Here is a 27070-nt window from a genome sequence, read left to right as displayed (position 1 = left end):
GCAAAGTTGCAGGATACAAAATAAATCTACATAAATCCTCAGCATTTTTATATATCACCAACAAAATGCAACAGCAAGAGATACAAAGAGAAATTCCATTCCAAACAAATGTTAAGTGTATAAAATATTTGGGGATCCATCTACCAAAGAATAGTCAGGAATTATATGAGAAAAATTATGAAACACTTGCCACAAAAATAAAGTCAGATTTATATCATTGGAAAGACATTCAGTGCTCTTGGATAGGCCGAGCAAATATAATAAAGATGACAATACTCCCCAAACTAATCTATTTATTTAGTGCCATACCAATCAGACTCCCAAGAAACTATTTTAATGACCAAGAAAAAATAACAACAAAATTCATATGGAAGAATAAAAGGTCGAGAATTGCAAGGGAACTAATGAAAAAAAAAAGTCAAATGAAGGTGATCTAGGTGTACCTGATATAAAGCTATATTATATAGCAGCAGTCACCAAAACCATTTGTTATTGGCTTAGAAATAGACCAGTCAATCAGTGGAACAGATTAGATACAAAGGACAAAAAAAGGGTACATCTATAGCAATCTAGTCTTTGACAAGCCCAAAGATACCAACATTAGGGATAAAAATCCATTATTTGGAAAAAACTGTTGGGAAAACTGGAAATTAGTATGCCAGACATTAGATATGGATCCACACTTAACACCATATACCAAGATAAAATCAAAATGGGTCCATGATTTAGGCATAAAGAATGAGATCATAAATAGATTAGAGGAACAGAGACTAGTCTACCTCTCAGACCTTTGAAAGAGGAAGGAATTTATGACCAGAGGAGAACTAGATATCATTATTGATCACAAAATAGAAGATTTTGATTACATCAAACTAAAAAGTTTCTGTACAAACAATACTAATGCAAACAAGATTAGAAGGGAAGTAACAAAATGGGGAAAATATTTTTAAAGTTAAAGGTTCTGATAAAGGTTTCATTTCCAAAATATATAGAGAACTGACCCTAATTTATAAGAAATCAAACAATTCTGCAATTGATAAATGGTCAAAGGATATGAACAGACAATTCTCAGATGATGAAATTGAAATTATATCCACTCATATGAAAGAGTGTTCCAAATCACTACTGATCAGAGAAATGCAAATTAAGACAACTCTGAGATACCACTACACACCTGTCAGATTGACTAAGATGACAGGAAGAAATAATGATGAATGTTGGAGGGGATGTGGGAAAACTGGGACACTAATACATTGTTGGTGGAGTTGTGAAAGAATCCAGCCATTCTGGAGAGCAATTTGGAACTATGCTCAAAAAGTTATCAAACTGTGCATAACCTTTAATCCATCATTGCTGCTATTGGGCTTATATCCCAAAGAAATACTGAGGAGGGGAAAGGGACCTGTATGTGCCAAAATGTTTGTGGCATCTCTTTTTGTTGTAGGTAGAAACTGGAAGTTGAATGGATGCCCATCAGTTGGAGAATGGTTGGGTAAATTATGGTATATGAAGGTTATTGAATATTATTGCTCTGTAAGAAATGACCAGCAGGAGGAATACAAAGAGGCTTGGAGAGACTTACATCAACTGATACTGAGTGAAATGAATAGAACCAGAAGATCGCTGTACACTTCAATGTTGTATGAAGATGTATTCTGATAGAAGTGGATATCTTCAACATAAAGAAGATCCAACTCACTTCCAGTTGATCAATGATGGACAGAAATAACTACACCCAGAGAAGGAACACTGGGAAGTGAATGTAAATTGTTAGCACTACTGTCTATCTACCCAGGTTACTTACACCTTCGGAATCTAATACTTAATGTGCAACAAGAAAATTGGATTTACACACACATATTGTATCTAGGTTATACTGTAACACATGTAAAATGTATGGGATTGCCTGTCATCTAGGGGAGGGAGTAGAGGGAGGGAAGGGATAATTTGGAAAAATGAATACAAGGGATAATGTTATAAAAAAATTATTCATGCATATATACTGTCAAAAAATTATAAATAAAAGAAAAAAAAGAAAAAAAGGTTAGAAAGATACTGACCCAAAAAAAGAAAATAAAAGGACAAAAATGATTATCTATGAAATCCTACACTTTTATTACATATATTTCAAAGCTTAATACATATTAAATTTAACAAAATAGTGATAAATATGAACTTCTTTTTGTTTGCTTTTGCGTGTTTTATAATGTTTAATTTGTGTCCTTGAGTTTTCTATCTTTTGGGAACGGAGATGAATTACTATCACTGTACAATAATTCTTCCCTCCCCACCAGAAATCCTTACTTTGTGCGTCTGATACATCAGTTGCATTTCTGCTAAGAGATGAAAAGTATGTTTCATTGTTTAATAAATTCATCAGAATTATACAATTCTGTTGGTTCTGGTCATTTCACCCTATCATGTTATTCATAAGTCTTCTAATATTTTTTTCTGAATTCATATGCCATTTTACAAGTACAGTAGTATTTTGTAACATTTATATACCATAATTTGTTCAGTTATTTTCAAATTGATTTATAGTTTATTTCCAGTTATTTGCTACAAAATTTCTACTATAAATATTTCTGTATGTATAAGTCCTTTCTATTTGTAACATATTTAAGATATACTTAGTATGCTCAATTTAGCAACTCTGAGGGTATTATATAAAATTGCTTTCCAGAACGTAGCAGCAACTTACAGTTCCTCCAGTCCATCACTGTTTTCTGTCCCATAATCACTCTAGTAATTGTCATTTTCACCTTTTTGTCTTTTTTGCCAAATTGATGAATATCAGGTAGAAATTCAAAACTGTTTTAAGTCATTTCTCTTATTATTTGATTTTGAATATTTGTACCTGATTGTTGTTAGTACAAGTACAAGACTTTTTAATATAAGATCATATTATTTCATTTTAAACTGATTATTTATATCCCCCAATAACTTACTCATGGAAGAATAGCTTACATTTTTATATATTCATATTATGTATAAAATGTATGTCGTATATATATATAATGTATATATATATATACATTATATATATAATGTATATATATACATTATAATGTATATATACACATATATATGTATATATGTATATATATATATATAATGTATATATAATGTATGTTGTAGATATCATTTTAACCAAAGACATTTGCTGCAAATATATGCCATTTAGATATTTCCTTCAATTTTTGACTGCATGGTTTTTTTTACACAAACATTTCAATTTTATATAAATGAAATCATTATATATTCATGTGATCAATACAAGCCATTGTTAGTTTAGACAGTTACTTATTTGTCTACTTTGCTAAATCTGATAATACTGATTAGCAAATAACAATTTCCTGAGCAGGACAAGGAGATGGTTGTATACTTCAACAACAATACTATATGCTGATCAATTCTAATGGATGTGGCCCTCTTCAACAATGAAATGAACCAAATCAGTTCCAATAGAGCAGTAATGAACTGAATCAGCTACACCCAGCAAAAGAACTCTGGGAGATGACTTTGAACCACTACATATAATTCCCAATCCCTCTATTTTTGTCTGCCTGCATTTTGGATTTCCTTTACAGGCTACACTATTACAAATAGTACACTATTTCACAGTCTGATTCTTTTTGTACAGCAAAACAACTGTTTGGACATGTGTATATATATATATATATATATATATATATATATATATATATATATGTGTGTGTGTGTGTGTGTATATATATATATACATATATATAATACAATATTTATACTTTAACATATTTAACATGTATTGGTCAACCTGCTATCTCAGGGCGGGGGGAAGGAGGGGAAAAATTAGAACAAAAAGTTTGGCAATTGTCAATGTTGTAAAATTACCCATGCATATATCTGGTAAATAAAAACTATTAAAAAATAACAATTTTCTATTTTTAAACTAATGCCAATGATTGTTGCTTTTTAAAATAGTTTGAGATGTGATACTGTTCAAATATTCTTCATATTTATTTTTTATTATGTCCATTGAGATTCTTAATCATTTATTCTTCCAGATAAATTTTGTTAATACTTCATTTATTCTCCAAAATAATTCCTTGGTAGTTTCATTGTTATAATGCTTAATATGTGCATTAATTGAGGTAGTATCAATTTATTATATTGGGAGGGCCCATCCATGAGCCATCAGTACCCTTTCAATTATATGAGATTTTTCTTTATTTCTTTAAAAATTGTCTTATGTATATATTTATCTAAGTATTGAGTGTGTTTTGATAGTTAAATTCAAGATAGTTTATACATTCTATAGTTATTTTGAATGTAATTTCCTTTTTCATGTCCTCCCATTATATTTTGTTAAGAAATATAAAACTAATCATTTATATTGTTTATTTATATTCTGTTTTGCTAAAGTGATCATTTCAATTAACATTAGATTTGTTATCTAGGGTTGATTATCTAGGATTCTCTAAATCATAACATCTATATCCCTGTGTTGTCAATTCTCAAAGTGTAGTCTGATAATCCCTTTGGATCCCTAATACCTCTAGAGTAAACAAGCATGTATTAAAAATAACAGTAACTTGTAATTTGTCTTTTTTAGTTTCATTCTCTTGCAAATGAATGAAAGATTTAGGAAGAGGGAAGAGGAAGAGAATAAGCTTTATGTGCAGACATGCAGACTAAGTTAATATCTCATTTGCAAAATTGTGATTTTGTCCTATAAATAAATTAATCTACAAATGTGGATGCACTCACAGTTTTTTTTTATTTATCCAGTACCAACACAAACTAATCACTGAAGAAAATATTTTATATTAATGCTTGACAATGCATAGTAGTGGTGTTGAAATAGAGTATGGAATAAATTTTTTGAATTTCATGATTAAAATTTCATTTCCTGAGTTTAAATCTGGTCTTAGATACTTACTTAGCTGTGTGACTCTGGGCAAGTCATTTGACTTATTTGTCTTTGTTTATTCATCTGTAAAATGAGCTGTGAAATGAGCCAAGAAAAGACCAAATGGGTTCATCAAAAATGAGACAAGACTAAAAACAATGGAGCAATAGCAACAATTATGTTAATGCTACAACCGAAGGAGGTAAAAGTGCCAGAATCGCAACAGCATAAATTATACTAATAATCATTGCCCTGTCTACAATCATGCACACAGTTTATAATGCCAATTTTATCTAAGAGTGTCCTTGATGAAGCAATAAAAATTATTCACTTTTATGGAATTTCATGTCTTGAGTGTGCATCTTTTTTAATATTCTTTGTGATGAAAGAGGAAGTATACCTGAAAATTAAAGTCTTGAAAGCAACTGAGTTGCAAGCTAAACTAGGCACTGTTTTTCATGGAATACCATTTTTAATTGTGAAAATGATTGACAATCTGATTACTCATTCCTGTATTTTTACAGAAATTTTCTTAAAAATTAATGAAGTAAGCCTGTCACTTTAAGGAAAACAACTGACAGTATGCATTGCTAATAATACAATTCTACCTTTCATCTCAATTTTGGAAAACTTTTTAAGTTTTCCGAAGTGCTGAAAGATACCAGTGGAGTTGATGTAGCTCAACATAATTCTTTTTATAGCAGGAAAAACTGAGGTCCTTGGAGGTTGTGACTTGCTCAAGATCACAAAAATTCTATTTGCCTTAGTGATGTATTAAAAGTATGCTTTATTTGGACACAAGGCTCATATTACAGAAAAGATGCAGGTTCACTTGTTAGAAACCTCTTGTTTATAACTTCAACATCAAATGATATATATATCCTTTTTAAAAATTTATTTTAAATTTATTTTTAATTAAAGCTTTTTATTTACAAAACATATGCATGGGTAATTTTTCAACAGTGACCCTTGCAAAACCTTGTGTTCCAAATCATACCTTGCTTCCCCCCACTCCCTCCTCTGGATGGCAGGTAGTCCAATACATGTTAAATATGATAAAATATGTATACATATTTATACAGTTATCTTGCTGCACAAGAAAAATTGGATCAAGAAGGAAAAAATTGAGAAAGAAAACAAAATGTAAGCAAACAAGAATAGAGTGGGAATGCTATGTTGTGGTCCATACTCAGCTCCCACAGTCCTCTCTTTGGTTGTAGATGGCTCTCTTCATCACTGAACAATTGGAATTGGTTTGAATCATCTCATTGTCAAGGAGAGCCACATCTATCAGAATTGATCATCATATAGTATTGTTTTTGGCATGTATAATGATCTCCTGGTTCTGCTCATTTTAGTTAGCATCAGTTCATGTAAGTCTCTCCAGATCCCTCTGAAATTATCCTGGCTAGTCATTTCTTACAAAATAATAATATTCCAAAACATTCATATACAATAATTTATTCAGCCATTCTCCCATTGATGTATATTTATTCAGTTTCTAGTTTCTTGCTACTACAAAAGGACTTCCTCAAACATTTTTGCACATGTGGGTCCCTTTCCCTCCTTTAAGATCTCTTTGGAATATAAGCCCAGTAGAAATACTGCTGGGTCAAAAGGGTATGTTCAGTTTGATAACGTTTAAGCTAATTCCAAATTGCTCTCCAGAATGGTTGGATCCATTCACAATTCCACCAAGAATGGGTCGGTGTCCTAATTATCCCATATCCCCTCCAACATTCGTCATTATCTTTTCCTGTCATCTTAGCCAATCTGAGAGGTGTGTAATGGTATATCAGAGTTGTCTTAAATTGAATTTCTCTGATCAATAGTGATTCGGAGCATCTTTTCATATGACTAGAAATAGTTTCAATTTCTTCATCTGAAAATTGTTTGTAGACTTTGACCATTTATAAATTAGAGAATGCCTTGAATTCTTATAAATTTGAGCCAATTCTCTCTATATTTTAAAAATGAGGCTTTTATGAGAATGTTTGAATATCAAAATGTTTCCCAGTTTATTCTTCCCTTCTAATCTTGTCTGCGTTAGTTTTGTTTGTACAAAAACTTTTCAATTTGATATAATCAAAATTTTCTATTTTGTGATCAATAATGATCTCTAGTTCTTCTTTGGTCAAAAATTCCTTCCTCTTCTACAGATCTGAGAGGTAAACCATCCTATGGTCTTCTAATTTGTTTATAATATCATTCTTTATGTCTAGATCATGAAGCCATTTTCACCTTTGCTTGGTGTTCATTGTTAGGTGTGGGGTCAATGCCTAGTTTCTGCCATACTAGTTTCTAATTTTCCTTGCAGTTTTTGTCAAATAATGAATTCTTATTCCCAAAGCTAGGGTCTTTAGGTTTGTCAAACACTAAATTGCTATAGTCATTGAATATTTTGTTCTGTGAACCTAACCTATTCCACTGATAAACTGTTCTATTTCTTAACCAGTACCAAATGGTTTTGATGACTACTGCTTTATAATATAGTTTTAGATCTGGTACAGCTAGACCACCTTCATTTAGTTTTTTTTTTTCATTAGTTCCCTTGAAATTCTTGACCTTTTGTTGTTCCAGATGAATTTTGTTGTTATTATTTCTAGATCAGCAAAATAGTTTCTTGGGAGTTTTATTGAAAATAGCACTAAATAGAAAGATGGCGGAGAAGAAACACACGACTCAGTGAACGTCCTCACTCCCTCACAACCAATTAGATAAATTAAGTCTCAAAATTAGCTCAGGACTGATAGATACCACAAGGACTGGAAGCACGACTTACCAGCTGAAGAGAATCTGGAGTTTCAACAGGAAAGGTCAGTTCTCAGGGGAGGAATAAGAAAGACCAGCACAGACGGTGGGGTAGGGGCACACTGCGCCCATTGCGCTGGGAGGGGCTCTGGGATCAGAGAAGCCACTGAGGTAAAGGAATCTGGCACAGGCTGTTAGCTCTTCTCTGCTAATTATTTAGCAGTTCAGAAGAGAAAGCCAAAATATTTTAAAACTCAGATTAGATTTTCCCCCCCCCCCCCACCCTGGGGGTGACTCGGCAGACGGCACCAGGGGGTGTGGCCTCAGCTACCTCCTGAGAATAGTTAAAGAGACTGACAAGTGGGTGGATACGGCCCAAGGCAACACACACTGCCTAGCTTAGCTGGAGGGAGTGGAACTCAGCTCCAGGAAGTCCCAGAGAAGCGGAACCTTTGAACTAGGGACCGCGGTTTCTGGCAGACACTTCCAGTTTGAGCGCAGGGGCTTCTTACGTCACCTGCTGCAGACACCCACTCCCCACCCGGACACATAGCCTGGGCTTCTTGCTGTCTTCACTATTCTACGCCCTCGAAGCACAGTAGTGCTAATCACCTCTGAGGCACTTCCAGGGAGGGGGTGGGGAACTCTCTCCCAGAGCTCTCTCTTAGCGCGGGCGCGGGGGCCGCTGCATCCATCCGGTCTGGGAGGAAGCTGGTAAAGAAGTAAATAATTTCCTACCCCAGGGAAGACCCCAAAACATTTTTTAAGTATGAGCAAAAAAGCTAGAAAAACTATAGATTCCTTCTATACAGAGAAAGAGCGGGTATCCAACCCCGAGGAAGTTAACAGCAAAGATTCAGAAGATAACAACCTAAAGGGGAACGATTCCTGCCCCCCATCACATAACTCTCTCCTAGAAGAAGCTCTTAAGAAATTGAGGGAGATCGAAGAAAAATGGGGCAAGGAAAGGGAAGTTATGATAGAGAATAACAACGTCCTGAAATTGGAGTTGGAAAAAATAAAGAATTCACAGGAGATGCAGGGAAACAAAATTAGTGAATTAGAAAAGGTTAAAAAAACACAGGAAAGTAGGATTTCTGAATTGGAAAAGATAAAAAAGTCTCAAGAAAATAGAATTTCTGAATTGGAAAAAGAAAATAATTCTCAAAAAAAAAAAATTAGGGAAATGGAAAAAAATTCAATAGAGCAAAATAATTCATTTAAAAACGAAATTGGACATTTACAAAAAGAACTAAAAACTGTGAAAGAAGAAAATAACTCCTTAAAAGTCAGGATGGAACAAATAGAAATGAATGATTCACAGAGAACCCAAGAATCAGTCAAACAAAACAAAAAAAATGAGAAGCTGGAGAACAACGTCAAATACTTACTGGGAAAATCTATAGACCTGGAAAATAGATCTAGGAGAGATAATCTGCGGATTATTGGACTTCCAGAAAACTATGACCAAAAAAAGAGCCTAGATTCTATTTTACAGGAAATTATCAAAGAGAACTGTCCAGAGATAATAGAAACAGAAGGGAAAGTAGATGTGGAAAGAATTCATCGAACTCCTTCTGAAATAGACCCTAAAAAAAGAACACCACGGAATATTGTGGCTAAGCTGCAGAATTACCACACAAAGGAGAAAATCCTGCAAGCAGCTAGAAAAAAACAATTTAAATACCAAGGTGCCACAATAAGGGTCACCCAAGATCTGGCTGCCTCCACATTAAAAGATAGAAGGGCCTGGAACCTGATATTCCGTAAGGCAAAAGATCAAGGACTGCAACCAAGAATGAACTACCCAGCTAAGTTTAGCATCTTTTTCCACGGAAGAAGATGGTCATTCAATGAAACAGAGGAATTCTATATGTTTCTAAGAAAAAAACCAGACTTAAACAAAAAATTTGATCTACATCCACAAGACTGAAGAGAAACAGAAAAAGGTACACAGAACCCTTGAGAACTGTAACTCTGTTGTGGGTATATAAAAAATACTCAAGGATAATTTGATTTTACTGATATAAAAGAAAAAAAGGGGGGTGTAGTAAAGGGAAGGAGGTCGGTTCAGAAAAAGGGGAAGAAGTGATAAAAAGAGGGAAACTACATCCCAGGAAGAGACATAGAAAATACACCATATCTGAGGGAACTTAGTGAGGGGGAGAATCATTGTGTGAATCTTACTCTCATCAGAAGAGGCTCAAAGAGTAAATAATTAACATATTTGTTTTTCAGAGAATTTTCTCTCACCTCATTAAAAGGGGGGAGAGGAAAAGGGAAAAGGAAAAGGGGAATAAGTGAAGGGACTTGGAGGGAGGGGGGAGGGATCCTAAAAAAAAAAAAAAAAAAAAGAGGGAGGGTTGCGCGTCACAAGGGGGGTCTGTAAATTAAATATCGGGGAGGGGGATCAGGGGGGTCAAGGGAAAAAAGCATAATCTGGGGATAATACGATGGCAGGAAATACAGAATTAGTAATTTTAACTGTAAATGTAAATGGGATGAACGATCCCATCAAACGGAGACGGATAGTAGATTGGATCAAAAAGCAGAACCCTACAATATGTTGCCTACAGGAAACACACTTAAAGCAGGGAGATACATACAGAGTAAAGGTAAAAGGTTGGAACAGAGCCTATTATGCTTCAGGTAAAGCCAAAAAAGCAGGGGTAGCTATCCTTATCTCAGATCAAGCAAAAGCAGAAGTAGATCTCGTTAAAAAAGATAAGGAAGGAAACTATATCCTGCTGAAAGGTAGCATAAATAATGAAGCCATATCAATACTAAACATATATGCACCAAGTGGTATAGCATCTAACTTTCTAAAGGAAAAGTTAAGAGAACTGCAAGAGGAAATAGACAGTAAAACTATAATAGTGGGAGATCTCAACCTTGCACTCTCAGATTTAGACAAATCAAACCACAAAACAAACAAGAAAGAAATTAAAAAAGTAAATAGAACATTAGAAAAACTAGGTATGATAGACCTTTGGAGAAAACTGAATGGCAATAGGAAGGAATATACTTTCTTCTCAGCAGTTCATGGATCCTATACAAAAATTGACCATATACTAGGACATAAAGATCTCAAAATTAAATGTAGGAAGGCAGAAATAATAAATGCCTTCTTCTCAGATCACAATGCAATAAAAGCTACATTCAGTAAAAAGTTAGGGGTAAATAGACCAAAAAGTAATTGGAAACTGAATAATCTCATCTTAAAGAATGACTGGGTGAAAGAGCAAATTATAGAAACAATTAACAATTTCACCCAAGATAATGATAATGATGAGACATCATATCAAAATCTTTGGGATGCAGCTAAAGCGGTAATAAGGGGAAATTTTATATCTTTAGAGGCTTATTTGAAGAAAATTGAGAAAGAGAAGATTAACGAATTGGGCTTACAACTTAAAAGGCTAGAAAAAGACCAAATTATAAACCCCCAACCAAAAATTAAACTCGAAATACAAAAATTAAAAGGAGAAATCAATAAAATTGAAAGTAAAAAAAAACTATTGAATTAATAAATAAAACCAAGAGTTGGTTTTATGAAAAAGCCAATAAAATAGATAAACCTTTGGTAAATTTGATCAAAAAAAAGAAAGAGGAAAATCAAATTGATAGTCTTACAAATGAAAAGGGGGATCTTTCCACCAATGAAGAGGAAATTAGAGAAATAATAAGGAGTTACTTTGCCCAACTTTATGCCAATAAATTTGATAACTTAAGTGAAATGGATGACTTCCTCCAAAAATATAGGCTCCCTAGATTAACAGAGGAGGAGATAAATTGCTTAAATAGTCCCATTTCAGAAAAAGAAATAGAACAAGCTATTAATCAACTCCCCAGGAAAAAATCCCCAGGGCCAGATGGATTCACATGTGAATTCTACCAAACATTTAAAGAACAATTAGCCCCAATGTTATATAAATTATTTGAAAAAATAGGGGATGAAGGAGTCCTACCAAATTCCTTTTATGACACAGACATGGTACTGATACCTAAACCTGGTAGATCGAAAACTGAGAAAGAAAATTATAGACCAATCTCCTTAATGAATATTGATGCTAAAATCTTAAATAAGATATTAGCAAAAAGACTTCAGAAAATCATCTCCAAGATAATACACTATGATCAAGTAGGATTTATTCCAGGAATGCAGGGCTGGTTTAATATTAGGAAAACTATTAATATAATTGACCATATTAATAATCAAATTAATAAGAACCATATGATCATCTCAATAGATGCAGAAAAAGCATTTGACAAAATCCAACATCCATTCCTACTAAAAACTCTTGAGAGTATAGGAATAAATGGATTATTCCTTAGAATAATCAGGAGTATATATTTAAGACCGTCAGTAAGCATAATATGCAATAGAAATAAACTGCAACCTTTCCCAGTAAGATCAGGAGTGAAACAAGGTTGCCCACTATCACCATTACTATTCAATATAGTACTAGAAACGCTAGCCTCGAGAGATTCAAGGAATTAGAGTAGGAAATGAGGAAATTAAACTATCACTTTTTGCAGATGACATGATGGTATATTTAGAGAACCCCAAAGACTCTGCTAAAAAGCTACTGGAAATAATTCAAAATTTCAGCAAAGTGGCAGGATACAAAATAAATCCACATAAATCCTCGGCATTTTTATATATCACTAACAAAATGCAACAGCAAGAGATACAAAGAGAAATTCCATTCCAAACAAATGTTGAGAGTATAAAATATTTGGGAATCCATCTACCAAAGAAAAGTCAGGAATTATATGAGAAAAATTACAAAACACTTGCCACAAAAATAAAATCAGATTTAAATAATTGGAAAGACATTCAGTGCTCTTGGATAGGCCGAGCGAATATAATAAAGATGACAATACTCCCCAAACTAATCTATTTATTTAGTGCTATACCAATCAGACTCCCAAGAAACTATTTTAATGACCTAGAAAAAATAACAACAAAATTCATATGGAAGAATAAAAGGTCAAGAATTGCAAGGGAACTAATGAAAAAAAACTCAGAGGAAGGTGGTCTAAGTGTACCTGATCTAAAGCTATATTATATAGCAGCAGTCACCAAAACCATTTGGTATTGGCTACGAAATAGACCGGTAGATCAGTGGAACAGATTAGATACAAAGGACAAAAAAGGGTACATCTATAGCAATCTAATCTTTGACAAACCCAAAGATTCCAACATTAGGGATAAAAATTCATTATTCGGAAAAAACTGTTGGGAAAACTGGAAATTAGTATGGCAGAAATTAGATATGGATCCACACTTAACACCATATACCAAGATAAGATCAAAATGGGTCCATGATTTAGGCATAAAGAGGGAGATAATAAATAGATTAGAGGAACAGAGGATAATCTACCTCTCAGACTTGTGGAGGAGGAAGGAATTTATGACCAGAGGAGAACTAGAGATCATTATTGATCACAAAATAGAAGATTTTGATTACATCAAACTAAAAAGTTTCTGTACAAATAATACTAATGCAAACAAGATTAGAAGGGAAGTAACAAATTGGGAAAATATTTTTAAAAACAAAGGTTCTGACAAAGGTCTCATTTCCAAAATATATAGAGAACTGACCATAATTTATAAGAAACCAAACCATTCTCCAATTGATAAATGGTCAAAGGATATGAACAGACAATTCTCAGAGGAAGAAATTGAAACTATATCCACTCACATGAAAGAGTGTTCCAAATCACTACTGATCAGAGAAATGCAAATTAAGACCACTCTGAGATACCACTACACACCTGTCAGATTGGCTAAGATGACAGGAACAAATAATGACAAATGTTGGAGGGGATGTGGGGAAATTGGGACACTAATACATTGCTGGTGGAGTTGTGAAAGAATCCAGCCATTCTGGAGAGCAATCTGGAATTATGCCCAAAAAGTTATCAAACTGTGCATACCCTTTGACCCAGCAGCGCTACTACTGGGATTATATCCCAAAGAAATACTAAAGAGCGGAAAGAGACATATATGTGCCAAAATGTTTGTGGCAGCTCTTTTTGTTGTAGCTAGAAACTGGAAGATGAATGGATGTCCATCAGTTGGAGAATGGTTGGGTAAATTGTGGTATATGAAAGTTATGGAATATTATTGCTCAGTAAGAAATGACCAGCAGGAGGAATACAGAGAGGGTTGGAGAGACTTAAATCAACTGATGCTGAGTGAAATGAGCAGAACCAGAAGATCACTGTATACTTCAACAACGATACTGTATGAGGATGTATTCTGATGGAAGTGGAAATCTTCAACATAAAGAAGATCCAACTCACTTCCAGTTGATCAATGATGGACAGAGGTAGATACACCCAGAGAAGAAACACTGGGAGGGGAATGTAAATTGTTAGCACTAATATCTGTCTGCCCAGGTTGCATGTACCTTCGGATTCTAATGTTTATTGTGCAACAAGAAAATGATATTCACACACATGTATTGTACTTAGACTATATTGTAACACATGTAAAATGTATGGTATTGCCTGTCGTCGGGGGGAGGGAATAAGGGAGGGGGGATAATTTGGAAAAATGAATACAAGGGATAATATTATAAAATATATATATATATATAATAAAAAAAAAAATAAATAAAAAAAGAAAAAAAAAAAAAAAAAAAAAAAAAAAAAAAAAAAGAAAATAGCACTAAATAAGTAGATTACTTTAGGTAGTATTGTAATCTTTATTATATTTGCTCGACCTATTCAACAGCACTTTATTTTTTCCAGTTGTTTAGATCTGACTTTGTTTGTGTGGAATGTGCCTGGTAGTTTTTCTCATATAGTTCCTGACTTGGCAGATATATTCCCAAATATTTTATACTATCAACAGTTATTTTAAATGAAATTTCTCTTTGTATCTTTTGCTGTTGAATTTTATTAGTGATGTATAAAAATTCTGAGGATTTATGTGGATTTATTATATATCCTAAAACTTTGCTAAAGTTATGGATAATTTCTAATTCTTTAGAGTTCTCTAAGTATACCATCATATCATCTGCAAAGAGTGACAGTTTGGTTTCCTATTCTAATTTCTTTAATCTCGTTTTCTTCTCTTATTGTCAAAGCTAGCATTTCTAATACAACTTGAATGGTAATGGTGATAGTGGGCAACCTTGTTTCACCCCTGATTTTATTGGGAATAATTTCAGTTTATCCCCATTACATATGATTCTTGCTGATGGTTTTAAATAGATGCTACTGACTATTTTAAGGAAAATTCCATTTATTCCTATACTTTCTAGTGTTTATAATAGGAATGGATGTTGGATTTTATCAAATGCTTTTTCTGCATCTATCGGGATTCCTCTACATAGATTCTTCATCGTGGGGAGCTCCCACAGTCCCAGGTCTGCACTGCCACACTGGAGTCTGTGCTCAGCCTGCTTGCACTTAGCGCATCTCCTTCCATGTCCAATTAAAACAGACTTTTTCTGACAATATTTGAAATTCTCTTCTTCTGGTAATTTGTTGCACTCCCAATATTCATGGATTCTGCCAGTCCTGAACTAATTCAGAGGCTGGATTTACTAATTAGTCTGAGAGTTGTAGGAGGAGGTCAGAAAGAAATGTGTGCCCTCTTTCCCATCTTGGTTCCGCCCTTTGAGATGAGGAACATACAATTGATCCAAATAATATATATGTAAAAATAATAATAGAACTGGGCCTTAGGGTTAGGAGATAGGAGACTTTATTCAGAGCACATATTAGATACTTAGATAGTTATGTAGAGAAGAGTAAATCTTGTAACTTTCCTGAACTTCAGTTTCTTCACCTGTAAAATACTTGTACATCTACCTGTCAAAGGTTATGTTAAACGAAGTGTTATAGGAAACCATAAAGTACTATATAAATGTGATTTTGATTTATGGATTTATTGATTGATAGCCCTACTGACTATACATAATAGGTTTTCCTAGAGTAATGGGGATTGTAATCTGAGTCATGAACTCATATCCCCACTTGGGGTTTCTATTGGAAACTATAGTTAAAGCAGACTACTAAATTTGAAGTATCAGAACAGCTACCAAACCACAAATTATATGTGGTGGTTATCTCTGGAGGTGCAGATGATAGAGAGCTAATTTACTTGAAACATTTGTGAAATGTAATATTTAAAGCAATTCTTTCATCTACTAAACTTTTTAAAGATGTCATTTTGTTTCACAAACATTGTTTCAACTTCACTAATCAGATGCTGTTTCTTTATGTTATCCATTTTTACTAGTTGTATGGAAGCCTCTGAAGGTAAAGAGATGCTACAAAAGTATGAAGACATGTTTCAGCTACTGGAAAAGTAAGTAAATTACATGACCAGTTATTCTCTCTTATATTTTTCAGCTACAGTAAGATACATAGTACATTGACTACAATATAGTGACATCATTTGGGTCATCTTTGAGAAGGAGAAATAAGCAACTACAAAAGCTTCAGTCTGCTTTACATTAAGGATCATAGAAGTCCACTGCCATGCTCAGCTGTTCACATTATTTTCTAAATTATGTAGTTCTCCTGTTGTTGCTGGTTTTGTAACAAATTTCAGCAAGCCTGGAATGTTACTATTTTTATGATACTAAAGTGGTTTATTCATTATCTTTATTATAGCTTTTTATTTACAAGATATATGCATGGGTAATTTTTCAGCACTGACACTTGTAAAAACCTTCTTTTCCCCTCCTTCCCCTTCCACCCTTTCCCTAGATGGAAGGTAGACCAATACATATTAAATATGTTAAAGTATATTTTAAATACAACATATGTATACACATATCCATACAGTTATTATGCTGCACAAGAAAATCGGACTTAGAAATAAGGTAAAATTAACCTGAGAAGGAAATCAAAAATGCAATCGGACAAAAACAGAGGGAGTGGAAATGCTATGTTGTGGTTCACACTCATTTCCCAGAGTTCTTTCGCTGGGTGTAGCTGGTTCTCTTCATTATTGAATAAATGGAACTGATTTGATTAATTTCATTGTTAAAGAAAGTCACGTCCATCAGAACTGATCATCATATAGTATTGTTGTTGAAGTTTATAATGATCTCCTGGTCCTGCTCATTTCACTCAGCATCAGTTCATGTAAGTCTCAACAGGCTTTTCTGAAATCATCCTGCTGATCATTTCTTACAAAACAATAATATTCCATAACATTCATATACCACAATTTCTTCAGCCATTCTCCAACTGATGGGCATCCTTTCAATTTCCATTTTCTAGCCACTACAAAAAATACTGCTACAAACATGGTTGCACATATAGGTCCTTTTCCCTTCTTTAAGATCTCTTTGGAACATAAGCCCAGTAGTAACACTGCTGGATCAAAGGGTATGCACTATTTGATAACTTTTTGAGCATAGCTCCAATTGCTCTCCAGAATGGCTGGATGAATTCACAATTCCATTAACAATGTATCAGTGTCCAAGTTTTCCCACATTCTCTCCAACATTCAGCATTATCTTTTCCTGTCAGCCTAGCCAATCTGAGAGGTGTGGTGGTTATCTCAGAGTTGTCTTAATTTGCATTTTTCTGATTAATAATGACTTAGAACACCTTTTCATATGAATAGAAATAGTTTCAATTTCATCCTCCAAAAATTGTCTGTTCATATCCTTTGACCATTTATCAATTGGAGAATGGCTTGCTTTCTTATAAATTAGAATCAATTCTCTATATATTTTGGAAATGAGGCCTTTATTAGAACCTTTGACTGCAAAAATGTTTTTCCAGTTCATTGCTTCCCTTCTAATCTTGTCTGCATTAGTTTTGTTTGTACAAAAGCTTTTTAATTTAACATAATCAAAATTTCCTATTTTGTGATCAGTAATGACCTGTACTTCTAATTTGGTCACAAATTCCTTCCTCCTCCACAGATCTGAAAGACAAACTATCCTATGTTCTTCTAATTTATTTACTAGTTTATTTACTCTTTCTTTATGTCTATTCTACTCTTTATTTATTTACTCTTTCTTTATGTCTACATCATGAACCCATTTTGACCTTATCTTGGTATATAGTTAAGTGTGTGTCAAGGCCTAGTTTCTGCCATACTAATTTCCAATTTTCCCAGCAGTTTTTTTTTTTTTTTAAATAGTGAATTCTTATTTCAAAAGCTGGAGTCTTTGGGTTTGTCAAACACTAGATTATTAAAGTTATTGACTGTTTTGTCCTGTTCTACTAACATGTTCCACTATTCAACTAGTCTGTTTCTTAGCCAATACCAAATGGTTTTTAGTGACCGCTGCTTTGTAATATAGTTTTAGATTTGGTACAGCTAGGCCTCCTTCATTTGATTGTATTTTCATTAGTTCTCTTGAAAGTCTTGACCTTTTGTTCTTCCAGATGAATTTTGTTATTTTTTCTAAGTCATTAAAATAGTTTTTTTTAATGACTCTGATTGGTATATCACTAATTAAATAGATTAGTTTAGGTAGTATTATCATCTTTATTATATTTACTCGACCTATCCAAGAGCACTTAATATTTAAATGTGACTTTATTTGTGTGGAAAGTGTTTTGTAGTTTTGCTTCTATAGTTCCTAATTTTCCCTTGGCAGATAGATTCCCAAATATTTTATACTATTGGTAGTTAGTTTAAATGGAATTTCTCTTTGTAACTCTAACAGTTGGATTTATTCTGCAACTTTGCTAAAGTTGTAGATTATTTCTAATAGCTTTTTAATAGAATCTCTAGGGTTCTCAAAGTATCCCATCATATCATCAGCAAAGAGTGATAATTTGGTTTCCTCATTATCTACTCTAATTCCTTTCATTCTTTTTCTCAACTATTATTGCTGAAGCTAGCACTTCTAAAACAATATTGAATAGTAATGGTGATAATGGGCAATCTTGTTTCACTCCTGATCTTATAGGGAATGGTTCTAATTTATCCCCATTACATATGATGCTTACTGATGGTTTTAAATGAATGCTACTGACTATTTTAAGGAAAACTCCATTTATTCCTATCTTGTAGTGTTTGATCTCCAAGTTCTGTTCATTTCACTCAGCATCAGAGAGGTTTGGAGAGACCAACATGAACTGATGCTAAGTGAAATGAGCAGAACCAGGAGATCATTATACACTTCAACAACAATACTATATGAGGATCAATTCTGATGAAAGTGGCTATCTTCAACAATGAGAGGATCCAAATCAGTTCCAACTGATCAGTAATGAACAGAATCAGCTACATCCAGTGAAAGAACACTGGGAAATGAGTATGGAGCACAATATAGCATTTACACTCTTTCTGTTATTATTTGCTTCCATTTTGTTTTTCTTCCCAGATTATTTTTACCTTCTTTCTATTTATTTATTTATTTGTTTGTTTTTTTGTCTGTTTGCTTATTTATTTATTTTCTGAGGCTGGGGTTAAGTGACTTGCCCAGGGTCACACAGCTAGGAAGTGTTAAGTGTCTGAGACCACATTTGAACTCAGGTCCTCCTGAATTCAAGGCTGGTACTCTATGCACTGTGCCATCTAGCTGCCCCTACACAAGAAGGTAACTTCTTTCTAAATCTGATTTTTCTTGTGTAGTAAGACAACTGTATAAATATATATGCATATATTAACATTACTTTAACATATTTAGCATGTATGAGGAGGGTGTTGGATGAAAGGAAAGGAAAAGTTGGAACAGAAGGTTTTGCAAGGGTCATTGTTGAAAAATTACCCATGCACATGTTTTGTCAAAAAAAAAAAAAAAAAACTACAGTAGTCTTGGCTAAGAAAATAATCCCATAATACCCCAATTGTATCAAGAATAGAAGTAAAGACAGAGAGAAGGAGGAGGAATAAAAAAGACAGTTTGTCATTCTTTTAAAAAAAAAAAGTTCTATTAATAAATCTATGTATTTTCAAGTATAAAAAACAGAATTAGAGATTTTTATCTCTTTTCATCCCTTATTTCCTCTAGGATAAAATGCAAACTCCTCTAACTGATATTGAAAAATTTTCACAACCCAGATTCTACTTCCCTTTCCAGAGTTACTTATTCTCTTTAAGGTCCAGTTGACTTTGAGTTTGCTGTTTCTCCCATAGTCTTGTGTTATGGGCCAGAACTCTGAACTTAAAATAAGGATTCTTATAAAGTGCTAATTCAGTGGAATTGACAAAGACAATGGTTATCTAGTTTAGCATGGTGATTAATAGTTCTCTAGTTCAGTATGGGTACTTAGTACTTAATATAGTTCTACAAGATTCATACCTATGATGTAATTAAAATAGAGCATATAAAGCTGAGATAAACTCAGCCAGAATCAGAACCAGAGAAGCCAAGGAGAGACATATTCATTTCATCTTACACCACCATGGTGGCTATCCTCCTGCACTTCCCCCACTGAGACCAAGGCCCATATGAAAGGCTCTCCAGAAAGCTAACCAGGCCCCAGGCAAAGAAACAATAAAGAATTTGGACTTTGGACTGTAACACCTATCCATTCTTATGGTGATTACTCTACTGAAAGGAAGGCTGGCTCCAAGATCTCCAGAAAACCAACCAGAACATTATATTTGGGGTCTGAACATGGGACTAAGGATTTACAGTTTGACACAATCCCGAGTTCAGTGGAAAAGCCTTCTTTCCTGAGTTCAATGGAAAAAGTCTTCTATCCTGATTTCAGTGGAAATCTCTATGACCCAGAAATTACTGTAAATACAAAAATAGACAAGAAGGGAACTTTGTTAAGGGTTAGTGTTTCAGCTGAAATGGGAAAAACTTTTAGAAAACAGCCTTCTTTTTCCACCTTAAGGAAAATGTGTCAAAACCATAGTTAAACTCATAAAAAACCAAGGTTTGATTGTAACTTGGGAGCAGATAATTCTACTTTTAGAAACATTACATTAGAAACATTTTCTCTAAAGAAAAAGAATTAGATCCAGATGAGTGAAAATTAGTAGGAGAGCACCTATGTGAATATTACAATGATAATGGCCCTGATTCAATTCTAAAATAAATAACTCTATACATATAATTTAATACAATTGTCTTTAAGGAATTATATAAGTTATAGAAAAAGGAAAAAGAAGAAAGTGCAGAGGGATGAGGACACTGACAAACTAGATGATAATGATGAAGAATTAGACAACAATGGAGTTAAGTACAATTCTTATGAAATTAAGGAATGTGATGCTTTACAGCAGGAGCCATTAGGGCATTCCCCAACCCCTCACCAATCCCCCTCAATTAACCTTTCATGGGTAGAGGGGGAAAGGGGGGGAGGGACAGTGACACAATCAGTACCATCTATGAAGCAGCCTATGACAAGATTACAAAAGGCACTAGTTAAAGCTAAAAAGGGGCAGGATATATCTGATTTAGTAAAAGCATACCCTGTGATTGAAGAATTTAATTCTTCAGGTCAAGCCTGGAGAAGATGTATTCCTTTTGATCGGGGTGCACTCTTTATGGGGTTGCATCATCTTATGTTAAGTTAATATTAGAGAATTTGGTTTATGAAATTTTAACCCCTAGTGATTAGAAAGCAAGGACATGTTTAGAACCTGGACAAAACTTATTGTGGCTTTCAGAGTATAGTGAACTATGTAGAATACAAGCCCTGATGGAAGGTGGAAGTGGAGCATGAGCAGGAGGCCGAGCCGGGGGAGTGGCTCTTGTAGCTCCCCTGGGCTCCAGACCTCACAGGAAGGAGGCCGGTCCTGCCACTGCCTGGCACCTGAAGTCATCATGATGGCTGTGACCTAAATTCCTTCAGGAAGCCCCGGGGTCATGGCCCAGCAGCACCCCAGGGAAAGGAAGCTATACAGGGCACCCCATAGTGGCTCTTCAGTTTGGACTTCAGGGCCCACTGTGGGCCCCGACAAACTCTCATTCTCAGGATTTGGGGACTCGGTGGAGACTGCACCCAATGGTACCTATTGCCTTACAAGACATCCTTGTTCCACAAATACACCCCCCCAAGAGCCCCACCCACCAATTGGATCCAAGCCAAGGCACTCCAGGGGACCCAGGACCCCCTGTGGAGGGAGAAGACCTCAATCAGACTGAAGCATCTTCAAAAGAGGAAATGGGAGTGGACAAGGAGCTTTCAAGGGACAATGGGGCTGGGGACCTGGAGGACAGGGACTCTTCCATCCTACCTGTACCATCCATCTGTAATTGTCAGGGATCTCCCAGTGTTCCTGAGGAACCTTTCTCTGAGGGAGGAGATAGTTCCTTTAGTAACTTTTGTACCTGCTGTACCCCTCCCAGCCTTTGGGGAAGATGAAGATGATGAGGAACCATCCTCCAGGGTTCCCAGTGACCCTTCTCCTGTGTCCAGTGGAAAAAAGCCTCCACTCAGGAGACAGCGGCATCATATGCCAACCAAAGAGGAGCCTAGGGAGAGTGGTCAAAGGGACCCCCAGGCCTCTGGAAACGGAGCCAGGCAGACCGGCGTTGGTATTTGGTGGTGTGGGGGTCAGAGGAACTGTACAGACTGGGACAGAAAGGGTTCTGGTCGCTAATTGAATTGTTGGTGTTAGTGGGGGAGTATGTGGAAACTGGTGGGCACCTTATCTATTCTTGTGGACAGTTGAGAGGCAATGATCTTGATCTGCTTCGAGTATGGGTGGGAATCTGGGTGGGGCAACTGGGGAGCTGGGCTCAGTTGGGGTTCCTGTGTCTGTGCCGGGGACTTTGCTGTGGGGCAGGGCTTTTTTCCCACCTGCTCCGTCTCCTGTGTGCTGTACTACTATTGGTTCTGGCCTTGCTGTTGGGCTGTCTTCAGCTGAGCTGGCGAGTCTTAGTGTGCATGGGAGATCAATTGGGTTGGCATGCTCAGGCCACCTGGCTCATCTCCAGGCTGGATTCACCTGCTGTGCACCGATGTTGGACTTACCTCAAAGAAAGCAGGACATGGCAACAGTTGGTGGGGCTGGTGCAGAGGGGTTGGCTGGAGATTCCTTGGGTCAAGCAGAGGATGGGCCAGTATCTAGTGGGCAATATTGCCAACCTGGAGAGGAGTTATCTCAGCTCTTGACTATGTCTGGGATCCCAGAAGATGAGCTAAATCTCTTCCAGGTTCTAGGGGTAGAAGCCACAGCATCAGATATGGAACTGAAGAAGGCATATAGGCAGCTGGCAGTGATGGTTCATCCTGACAAGAACCACCACACCACGGCTGAGGAGGCCTTCAAAGTGTTGAGGGCTGCCTGGGATATTGTCAGTCCTGAGAGACGGAAAGAATATGAGATGAAATGAATGGTAGAGAGTGAGCTGAGCAGGTCAGTGAATGAATTTCTGTCCAAGCTGCAGGATGAACTCAAAGAGGCCATGATTACTATGATGTGCAGCTGGTGTCAAGGGAAGCACAGGAGGTTTGATCGAGAGTCTCAGAATGCTCGATACTGTGCTGAGTGCAATAAGATGCATTCTGCTGAGGAAGGTGACTTCTGGGCAGAGTTAAGTATGTTGGGTCTCAAGATCACTTATTTTGCCATGATGGATGGAAAAGTATATGACATCACAGAATGGGCTGGGTTCAACGTGTGGGCATCTCCCCAGATACCCACAGAGTCCCCTATCATATCTCATTTGGGTCCTGGATTCCTGGTTCTGTTCGGCAACAGAGAGCCACTCCAGATGCCCCTCCTGATTCAGTTGCTGACCTTCAGGATTTCTTCAGCCGTATCTTTTAGGTTCCCCCAGGCCAAATGCCCAATGGAAATTTCTTTGCAGCTTCCCAACATCCAGCATCCCAGCTTCCCTGGGGCCACCCCATCCTCCAGGCCAGACAGCTCCACAGCACCCAAAAGTTCAGAAGCCAAACCGAAGTGTCGGAAAAAAGTCAGGAGGCCCTTCCAGAGCTGATTCCCTGTCTCTTCCTCTTCTCCACCCTACCCAGCCTTAGTGTCAGGGAGTCATAAGGGGTGTGTACAACATAGGATGGAATTTGTTTTGTTTTGTTTTGTTTTTAATTTTGAATATTAAAAAAAAAGAATACAAGCCCAATGAACTAGGCAATCTGGAATTAATATACAAGTCACTTTTGATCAACTAGCAGGTAAAAGTCAGTATGCAAACGCTTCTGCACAGATTAATTACCCTTTATATATGAGCAAATTGCTGCTGCTGCTACCAAAGCATGGGGCACCCTCTCAGGACAAGATAGAGGAGAAGCCTTCACAAAAATAGAGCAAGATCCAAATGAACCCTTTGCTGATTTTGTGGGAAGTCTGCAGACAGCTGTCATACAAATTATGGATGAAATATGTAGCTCCAGGAATAATGATCAAACACCTTGCTAATGAGGTTTGTAGAAGAATCACTCTAGGACTATACAAGGATGCTCCTTTAGAGGAGATCATAAGACGTTGTGCCACAGTGGGGTTTTATATTTAGGCTATGATGCAGAGAACATGGGAAGATGAGGTCCCTCTTGGCAAGGGACTTCCAGAGAGACTCATTGGTGCTTTCCATGTGGTAAAGTAAGGCATCTGAAAGCTCACTGTTGGCATAGAGATAGAGTGAGAGGACAGTATGACAGAACAAGACCCAAAACCCTATGTCCAAAATGCAACAAGGGTTTCCACTGGGCCTCAGAATGTACATTGACTCAGGGAAATGAGAGGCAGGGTCCAGCTTCAAGACCTCAAACAAAAAACAGGTGGGGCATGATGGCAGCCGAGGTTACACCCACAGAGTCTTTAGAAGTTCTGATATGATCAATCAGCCAGAAATCAATCAGATGGGAGAAAGGGATTACAATTGGGGAGAATACAGGCTTTTTAACCTGACACAAGGACAATACAGGCTTTTTAACCTGGCACAAAGGTACAAGCAGCTCCAATATAATCTCCAGGTGATGTGAAGAGATTCAGAAAAGGGTGAATAGAAGGGACTAGATAGGTTAACTGCTTGGGGGAGTGGCTTTGCTTGTATCTCTACAGATGGAGAAGGAATCAGAGGGGTGTCAACGAGCCATATTCACCTTGTCCATCAGAGAGAGACAGAAAAAGAGAAAAACCTTGAAACAAAGGAGAAGGCCTAAGAAACATCTGACACTGAAAAAGCATGGCTGTTAATGAGACTGTTAGAGAACTTCAAAACTAGAAAGAATCATTGGATTCCCTGAGACATGATGAGACTGATGATACAGAACTTCAAAATCTGCAGGAATCATTGGGTTCCCTGACACATAGAGTAATGGATAATAGATGGTCTTGGTTTTGGACTATTTCTAGGACTTATGGACAAGTATAATTCCTCATGTTGATTCACGTTGTTTGTTTGTAATACCTCCCATGTTGATGGATTTATGTATACCTGTTTCAAGTGAGATCCTTCAGAAACCTGCTAATCTGATTTGATTCCCCATTTTCCTTTGGTTTTCATTTTCTTTCCTTCCTTCAGGAATGGCATGGTCACCTCCTTTTGGTGGTTCTCACCTCATTAAGAAGCCAGGGAGCCATGACCACCTAAGTTCTAAAACAAAAGAAATAGGGAAATGTTATGGGCCAGAACTCTGTACTTAAAACAAAGATTCTTACAAGGTGCTAAGTGGAATTAATAAAGACAATGGTTATCTAGTTTACCATGGTGATTAATAGTTCTCTAGTTCAGTATGATTGATTTAATCTTAGAACAAATAGTGGTTTCCTAGTGATTGATTATACTCAATATACTGTAAATGATCTAATTATTTAAGAGCATATAAACTGGGACAAACTCAGCCAGGTCCAACTCAGAGTCACATTCATTCCATTTCCCATCTTTGTGGTGGCTGGAGGCTGGAGCACAAGTCTTTGGACTCAGAGAGAGATTCACTCCATCTCATACCACTGTGGTGGCTGGCCTGTCCTCCTGCACTTCCTCCACTGAGACCAAGCTAGCCTGGGCCCCCAGGCAAGGAGACAATAAAGAACTTGGACTTTTAAATCTGGCTATTCTTGTGGTGACTAATCTGCTGAAGCAAAGGCTGCTCTAAGACCTCCAGAAAACCAACATGAACACTACAAAAATTGTCTGTTTATATTCTTTGACCATTTATACATAATAAATTACCTTGTATTCTTATAAATTTGAGCCAATTCTCTATAATTTAGAAATAAGGTTTTGATCAAATATCTTGGATATAAAAATTTTCCCAGTTTATTGCTTCCTTACTAATCTTGTCTGCATTGGTTTTGTTTGTACAAAACCTTTTTAATGTAATATATTCAAAATTATCCATTTTGCATTTTATAAGGTTCCTCTTTAGACACAAATTCCTTCCTTCTCCACAGAACTGAGAGATGAACTACTCTAGGTTCTTCTACTTTGCTTATAATATCACTCTTTATCTAAATCATGAACCCGTTTCAACCTTATCTTGGAATACGGTGTTAGGTATGGGTCAATGCCTAATTTCTGCCATATTAATTTCTATTTTTCCCAGTAGCTTTTGTCAAATTGTCAGTTCTTATCCTAGAAGCTGGGTTCTTTGGGTTTATCAAACACTAGATTACTATAGTCATTGACTATGTCTTGTGAACCTAACATGGTCCATTGATCAACTACTCTATTTCTTAGCCAGTACCAAATGGTTTTGATGTCTGCTGCTATATAGACTGCTGTTTTAGATCTGGTACAACCAGGCCACCTTCATTTGCATTTTTTTTCATTATTTCCCTTGAAATTCTTGACCTTTTGTTCTTTCAGATGAACTTTGTTATTATTTTTTCTAGTTTTGTAAAATAATTTTTAAGAGTTTGACTGGTATGGCACTGAATAAGATTAATTTAATCAGATTGTTATTTTTAATATATTAATTAGCTCAGCCTACCCATGAGTACTTCATATTCTTCCAATTAATTAGATCTGATTTTATTTGTGTGGAAAGTGTTTTGTAATTGTGTTCATATGATTCTTGATTTTGTCTTGGAGATAGACTCCCAAATATTTTATATTATCTACAATTATTTTAAATGGAATTTCTCTTTGTATCTCTTGCTTCTAGACTTTGTAGATAATATATAGAAATGCTGATGATTTATGTGGATTTATTTTGTATCCTGAAACTTTGCTAAAGTTGTGAATTGTTTCTAGTAGTTTTTAAGGTGATTTTGTAGGATTCTCATATCATATCATCTCATATCATATCATCTCATATCATCTGCAAAGAATGATAATTTGTTTTCCCCATTACCTGCTATAATTCCTTTATTTTCCTTCTCTTATTGCTAAAATTAACATTTCTAATTTAATATTGAATAGCAATGGCAATAGGGGTCAACCTTGTTTCACCCCAATTTTATTAGGAATGCTTCTAATTTATCCCCATTATATATGATGTTTGCTGATGATTTTAAATAGATGATACTGATCATTTTAAGGAAAACTCCATTTATTCCTGTGTTCTCTAGTGTTTTTAATAGGAATGGGTATTAGATTTTTTTCAAATGCTTTTTCTGCA

General features: G+C 35.7%; 1 protein-coding gene and 1 pseudogene across 1 annotated transcript in view; both read left to right on the top strand.

The window, feature by feature from the left end:
• Positions 1 to 27070, top strand: part of DNAH9 (dynein axonemal heavy chain 9) — a 572299-nt gene that overhangs the window by 100554 nt on the left and 444675 nt on the right. The window contains exon 11 of the mRNA XM_074264740.1: positions 15903 to 15971. Coding sequence (XP_074120841.1) covers positions 15903 to 15971 — 69 coding nt within the window. The remainder of the gene's footprint in view (positions 1 to 15902; positions 15972 to 27070) is intronic.
• Positions 21342 to 23632, top strand: LOC141566902 (dnaJ homolog subfamily C member 14 pseudogene; annotated as a pseudogene).

The sequence above is a fragment of the Sminthopsis crassicaudata genome, chromosome 4 (assembly GCF_048593235.1).
Source record: "Sminthopsis crassicaudata isolate SCR6 chromosome 4, ASM4859323v1, whole genome shotgun sequence".
In the NCBI taxonomy this organism is placed as follows: domain Eukaryota; kingdom Metazoa; phylum Chordata; class Mammalia; order Dasyuromorphia; family Dasyuridae; genus Sminthopsis; species Sminthopsis crassicaudata.
This window is presented reverse-complemented; position numbering and strand designations above follow the sequence as displayed.